The 7021-nt window shown below is 41.8% G+C and overlaps 1 protein-coding gene across 3 annotated transcripts; it reads right to left on the bottom strand.

Annotated features, from left to right (window-relative positions):
- Positions 1 to 351: 351 nt before the first annotated feature.
- LOC123409804 (transcription initiation factor TFIID subunit 7-like) lies at positions 352 to 4347 on the bottom strand. 3 transcript variants are annotated; one of them, XM_045102679.1, is made up of 6 exons: positions 3983 to 4347; positions 3018 to 3171; positions 1801 to 1934; positions 1612 to 1731; positions 1451 to 1511; positions 352 to 690 (listed from the first exon to the last, which is right to left on the bottom strand). In XM_045102679.1, exons 2-6 carry the CDS (start codon positions 3142 to 3144, stop codon positions 653 to 655), a joined length of 480 nt encoding a protein of 159 aa, XP_044958614.1. In that variant the 5' UTR covers positions 3145 to 3171; positions 3983 to 4347; the 3' UTR covers positions 352 to 652. The 3 variants fall into 3 exon arrangements, with proteins under 3 accessions (XP_044958614.1, XP_044958613.1, XP_044958612.1); XM_045102678.1 differs by having other exon boundaries at positions 677 to 1048; positions 1401 to 1511; XM_045102677.1 differs by having other exon boundaries at positions 677 to 1048.
- Positions 4348 to 7021: the final 2674 nt, after the last annotated feature.

Below are 7021 nucleotides of genomic sequence, written 5' to 3'. Positions count from 1 at the left end.
AAGTTTTGCTTAGAGCTGGGTCTCGATGATCGACGGGGACTGGTCCAGATCAGGCTGCCTTTGAACACTTGAGCAACTTCTTATCGAAAGATCTGACTGTGATAATAACCCCCTGCCCAAAGAAGAAAATTTTGGACCCAATCATACCACATTAGCTGCTTTAGAACGCAAACGAGGTCTGAGCATGCCACATGATGATACAGGATTTTGCATGTTTTTAAAACCATCTTTTAACTTAAGCAATATGCTGAAAACAAAACACTTGCATACCCTGACATTTTATGATTTTAGATAACATATCACGAAGAGACAAGGGACTATGCCCACTGAAAAACAAGATAAAGAAGAAAATGGTACGAACCAGCTCATATATTTATATGAAACTGAACTCACAGGACACAATCAGAGCTCTATCAAAGCTAGTGGTTGATCGTGGCAGCAGTACCTCCATCTGCTTCTCAAAATTCTGAAGATGTCACTCTTCAGTTGCCTGAAATCTGCTTTGCAGAATTCTGAAGATGTCACTCTTCAGTTGCCTCAAATCTGCTTGCACATGCTCTGGAAGACCTAAAGTACCGATCATCTCTCATTCAGTTTGCTGGTGTGAGAGTTCAAACCACTCAGCTGCTCAGTGTTGCTTTCTGTGCTGCCTTCAAACGAGTGCATTAAGGTCATCTTTACGAGCACAAACTATTCCCAGTTAATTGAAAACCAGTTCTTGAAAAAACAGAATTTTAATGCGAAACTCGTCATGAGAAAATGGCAGCAGCATTTAATAGGTCCTAACAAGACAATAAGCACCCCTGCTTGGTAAAAATACACGTTATTTAGTCTGAATCGCTAAAATCACTGGTTTGCTTGGCCAACGGCAACTGCACTATCTATTCTGGCCCACTTCAGTTCTCCGAGTCATCAGAGTCACTCCTCTCAGGCTCAGCTTCTTCGGCATTTGCAGCAGGCTCTTGAGCGTCAGGCTTGGGTGCAGGAGCTGGTGCAGCTTTCTTGCGGTCACCACCTTCACCAGCTCCAGTTACACTAGCATTTTGGTCTACAAACAAGTTAAAGAACTTTATACGTTGACAGATTGGCATATAAACGGCGAGGTTTCCTTTCTATGATGGTTTGACCAATGAATGCAATGCACTCGTGATACAAAACCTATGACGTCGGTGTCAAACTTTTAAAAAGGTTAGGTTTGGAAACATCTATAAGCAATCACTATAACGGCATGCTTAGAAGATTCATCTCATTATCCTTATCAACAAAGGAACTACATATAGACATAACGGTTTCCAAAGTAAAGGGCAAGCAGATTATTCATTACGAAGTTGATGAGCCAATGGAAGTGCTAAACCACTAACTAAACAGTACAGAAAGAAACAAATTACTCCCATTTATACCATTGCAATAAGGTGAAACATTTCACATATCCCACGGACCAAAAGGATACTGACAGACACTCCATGCATAATACTTATAAGATCCTTCTCAACTCGATGAACAAGCTCTGCCTGCAAAAATGAGTGCATGCAAGGTTTAGCATACTGACTAACATTATATTTCAATCAACATGGCAAAAAAATATAGCTGAAGGGTAGTCAATTCACATACATTCAAGTCAGGCTCTCTGCGGTAACGTCGCCTGCGTGCGTCCCTCATTGGAGGAGTAAGTCCATGCTTGTATTCAACTTCTTCTGGAGCAGGATCAACATCTTCTCTTACCATTACCATCTGTTCCAGTTTAAAATGATTATAAGGCCTACAAGGTAACGAGATATATACACAAACCTTCACTTTTACCTGACCAATATCAGCAGCTTTAACTAAAAATGAATCATCATATGTCTTATATGACTCCACAACAGTTGGGAGATCCAAGAGAGATGCAGGAAAGCTCTGGTTACCAATCATAAATGTGCCACTTCTTCCATCATCTGTAGGAGGAAAAATGCCATCAACCAGAAGGCGATAAGGATTAAGTAAAGATCAGTCCTGATAACAAGTACATACTACTGTAGTAAGTTGTATTCTCAAAAACCAAGAGAAACCATTGTGTTGTACTATTACAGGAAACTAACGCATAAACTGAATTGCACATACACAGTGCTAAATCTAAAGTTTGTCATGAATTAATTTATCAGCATTTGAAGGATATAACTAGAGGTTGTCTAGTAAGAACCTGGCATGCCACTATCAAAAAGACTAACCTTTTCAGAATCATATATTTACTGACCCAAGTGTCTATATTGTTGCCAATATAGACTGGTTTCATGGTTCTGTACATGGTTCTGTACAAATAAGGCAAGTTAAGCACAACTGAGCCAATAAATGCAATCTCAGTAACTTGTGGAAAGGGGAAAAAGAACACAGAAAACAATTAAGTGAGATCTTCAAACTGATCTGATCCCATCCGTAGATAAATATCTAGAACTCAGCAGCGGTTAAGCTACAAAGAAACAACACAGGTGTGGAGTTTTTTGCTCCAGTGATACTTCAATTGTCTATTTAATCTGCGAGCAAGCATGCTCATTTGAATTGTGTTAATGAGACAGTTACAACAGACTAATCTGCTAACAACACATTCCAACCTGTCAGTGCAAATCTAGGGCATCAAGAAATACAGTGTTAATCATGGTTCACTTCATTCATTTTGCAGATAGGAGATAGCACAATGAAGCGTGTAATCGCCGGCCGGCAGGCAATGACCCATTCGCTCCAAACTACCAAGAATACTTAACACATACCAATATACCATGATGCAAGTCAGTAGTGCGAGATATCGGATATTGCTAGTGCAGGGTACCCCAATGCCAGTTAGTAGTTCGTCAAACCGCATGCTAGCATGCTGCCCCGCCAGCAAACTATCTAACAAATAACCGTCCCTGTTGCAGTGTATTCTCCGAGAAATACCCATGTCTGTTGCTCCTCAGATCCGCAGTTGTACCACTCTGCAACAATTTCCCGTGGAAACGGGAAGTAGAATTTGCAGGGCGAAGAAGAAGAGAGGTGGGGGTCACCTGAGAAGGAGAGGTCGAGGGAGGCGTCCTCGGGGTTGGAGGATGAGCCAGCAGCAGATTCGTTCATAAGACGCTCGATGTGCTCCGCCACAGAAGGGGGCACACGGAGGATGAACTGCTCGTCCATGGCAATTACTCCGTGGGCAATCAAACTCTGTAAAAGATTCCAACACAGGTAAGTTTGAATGATAGCTACCCCTACCCCTTTGTCTTTCTGTCCTACAAAAGAATTCACATCATCATTTCCAAATAAAATAGTTCTGTTGTACAGGCATTTCGTTGGTCCTCATTCATTAACATATGTTTCACTTTTCAGATCACCCTATTTGGAAGGTCGACGGAACATTGAATGGTTCGGTGACAGCAGTCCTAGAGAATTTGCAGCCCGTTTTTTGTTAAAGTAGAGTTCCCCTTACTTTTATCCACATGAGAATGAAGTTACATTACATGGTTTGTTACAATTTACCTTCACATGGTGTGGTGCAAATACATAAATCTACATTAATATTTCTCTGCAAAAATGGGTGTCACCTAGCAAGCATTTTTTTTAAGGTCACCCACAAGCTCGAGCCCACAAGTGTCCCAAAATTTACAGGGCTTTCCTCGAACTTCAAGTTCTTTAATACGGTAAGTTTCAAAAGATTTGGAAAGTCACCTACAGTTATCGTGTGTTCCTTGGATTTATCTTTCCAACTACCTCAATATGTTTAACTTCATAATAATTCCACCGAACTTAACAAGTCAAAAGACAAGCAAAAAAATCGAATTATTTCTCTTTTATTGTTATAGCTTGCTTTCCCACTGCGCCCCTGTAACCCTGTGGTATATACACCTACCTACGGCTATCCATACAAGTCTCTAGTTATTCTACCTGGTGACAGCTTTGCTGATGCAGAGCTTAATAAAGCGATGGATGCGGCGTCCTAAAAAAAAAAAGTGGATCCGGCTAACAAATTGGCGCTTACCGGAGTGGCCTCCACTAGGTCCGCCGCGCGTGCGCCCACGTCTCTGTGGCGACGACAACGACCGTTTCCGAAGCGCGAGCCTCTCCTCTCCGGTCGCCGGCAAATCCCCCTCCGGTCTCCGGCGCCTAAGAGTCCCCGGCCAGCCAGTCCGCGATGGCGTGAGGTCCGGGATGGAGAGGAGGCTTGGAGGGAGGAATCAGTGCGGTGGTGGAAAAGGATCTCGCCGGCGAGCGTGGCTCCGATTTGGGTGGGGATCGATGAAGCACAGCACCGCCACGCCCAACACAGGATGAGCTCTGCTCGTGCGTTTCCTTTTTTTTTTTTTTTTTGAACGAGCTGCTCGTGCGTTTCCTTTTTCTCCTCTTTTTCTAGAGCAAAAGTGTTTTCCTTCTTTCTTACCCTACTAGTTGCGGACGCAGCTTCAGTGACTCGGCTTCACCAAGTCACGGAGAGCCTTACCCCACAATATCTACCATTCATTCACATCCTATGGACAGTATTCACTCAAGGCAAAAAAGCACAGCCTTGATAGTTTTCAGCTGTACATGGAGTGACTGAATAAATCAGACACAAAAAGTCTGAAACAATCAAAGAAACAAACATTGAACATGTAGCATAAATAGTCAACCACTTCACATTGATGAATAAACATTCAACTCTGTTACATAATAGGCCATTTCACTTCTACACTTAGGCCACAAAAGACTATAGTTAGCCATCAAAATACATCCAGATAACTATAGTTAACCCCCAAAGTATCATGTAACCAACATCTAGATATTAGAACAAATTTCTACCATAAAGACGAGGATCTTCACAAGCAAAGGGAGCTGTGAGGAGACGAGTAAAGCTCTCGAGGCAGTGTACTGTTCATTTTCCACATTTGCAAGTCCCTTCTTGCCATCATTCTTCACTTCCACTTGGGGTTGTACATCTGTATTTTTCTTTTTTTTGCTGCCAATGAAAGTTCAACCTTTTAGTGTATTAACAAATGACAAAATAAATTGTTATCTTCATATTAGAATATACCTTTGGTTCTTTCTTGGTCGAAACAACAGGTTTAGTTGCCTTGCGCTTGGCCTTGTGCAACTTATCAAGCCAATTTTTCTTTCTCTTTGAATTTTTGGGTTGAACCTCCTTTTTCTTCAGTTTAGTAGCTCTTAGCAAGTCATCTCTTTGCTGCACATTTGGGTTAGCATTTTCTTGGTCATGACTCGGTTCATTCATAGCACTAGTAGATGCATTGAGTTTTTCCTCCAATTGTGAACCGACGCAATCAAGGGCATTTTCTAATAGCACACAACATTCTGTAGAGTATGCTATTTTAAATGCCATACTATGAAATTTATGAGATAGTTCCTTGTACCGAAGCATAGCTTCCAGTTTCGTATTTTCTACCACATTCCTTCCTTGCCTATCCAATATACTTCCTTTGCGTGCTTCCCTAGTCCATCTCTTCAAGACATAATGTGTTGGTAGTGTTTTTATGTTCATCAAATCAAGAACTTTCAATCCATGTCCACACAACACTCCTGCCCTTTCAAACATTCCAGAAGTGCATGTTGCTGTTTGGTTAAAAGGATCACCTATCACTATGTGTTCATCCTCAAAAGTTGAATCACCATGCAAACTACCAATAGCAACAACATATTTGTTTCCATCCAATGCTCTACTACATGCAGCCATGGATCTTTCATACTCACTTTGAAAAGCTTCAAAAATTGTTGGAGTGTACACTTTGCTTGCTTGTACCAAGATAGGTGTGCTCATCTTGATTCTTGGTATGTTTTTTCTTGCTTCAAATTCAGATTCCAGCTCCCTGTTTCTTTTTTGTTCCACTATCCTTTCAAAATGTTTTAAAAATCTAACAATATGAAAATCAGATTTCAAATGGTTCTTCAATGAATTTGTGCAGCACCAACATTAGTGCAGCACCAAAAACTGTAGTCTCCCTAAATTGATTGAGCCCAAGAAAAACACCAAATGGCCTATATTCCTTGTTTGTGTCAAAAGTAGTGTCAAATGTAACAACATCGCCAAAGTGTGCATAGTCTAGCATCTTTTTAGCATCAGCCCAGAAAATGTTTGATATGTTCTCCTCACAATCTAGTTGCAAAGCATATTGAAATGATGGATTTTGAGCAACTTTTCCACCGAAGTATTTTAACATGCTCCCTGCCTGACCAAAAGCCAACTCTCTTTGCCTCTTGCTTTGCAAAAGATTTTTATGGTCGCGACAAGTGTAGCTGAGATTAAGCGGTCCACCAACCTGACGTGTAGCAAGCTCATATGAAGCTTTAGGCCTAATTCCAGAATCATCCGCAGCTTCAATTTCATATGCTTGAAATTCTGAAAATTTCCTTTGGGACACCATGAGGTGGCGGGTTTGTGGCAAGTGAAGCAAGTGATTATGTTCAAGAACTACATCTGTGACTTCCAAATTTCCAGACCCTCGATCCAATGTAAGAGTCACTCGAGCTTTGCAATCAATTCTTGTCTCAGCTCTAAAGCACTTCTGAATGGATTCTCTTTGCGTCTTTTTCCGATGACCTTCATTGGCACAAACATATCTGCAGGAAGTTACCTTACCATCAAATTTGCTCACATTGGTGTACCTTTTCCTCACATCAAAGCCTACACGACCACCATATGCTACCCAAAACAACCAAGCCTCCTCTCGACTTCTGAATATCATGCCAATTTGAGGCATCCCCTTATCAGATTGCGCCATTGCACACCATCCAATTTATCTGCCATTGCCAACACGTTATTGGGTAACGTAGCATAAATTCAAAAAAAATCCTACGCATATTCAGATCTTCCTATGGAGAGACCAGCAACGAGAGAGGGGTCAGTGCATCTTCATACCTTTGAAGATCGCTAAGCAGAAGCGTTACTAGAACGCGGTTGATGGAGTCGTACTCGCGGCGATTCAGATCACGGTGTGATTCCGATCCAGTGCCGAACTACGGCACCTCCGCGTTCAACACACGTGCAGCCCGGTGACGTCTCCCGCACCTTGATCCAGCAAGGAGGAGG

This window comes from Hordeum vulgare, chromosome 7H (assembly GCF_904849725.1).
Source record: "Hordeum vulgare subsp. vulgare chromosome 7H, MorexV3_pseudomolecules_assembly, whole genome shotgun sequence".
Classification (NCBI taxonomy): domain Eukaryota; kingdom Viridiplantae; phylum Streptophyta; class Magnoliopsida; order Poales; family Poaceae; genus Hordeum; species Hordeum vulgare.
This window is presented reverse-complemented; position numbering and strand designations above follow the sequence as displayed.

Bases quoted from the DNA above. Each gene is read 5' to 3' on its own strand.
- LOC123409804 (XM_045102677.1), bottom strand. From the start codon at position 3,144: ATGGACGAGCAGTTCATCCTCCGTGTGCCCCCTTCTGTGGCGGAGCAC. The intron at 1,935-3,017 runs GTGACCCCCACC...TTCCTCCTACAG, and splicing joins CCTCGACCTCTCCTTCTCAG to ATGATGGAAGAAGTGGCACA. The intron at 1,049-1,450 runs GTATCCTTTTGG...ACTTGTTTGTAG, and splicing joins TATGCATGGAGTGTCTGTCA to ACCAAAATGCTAGTGTAACT.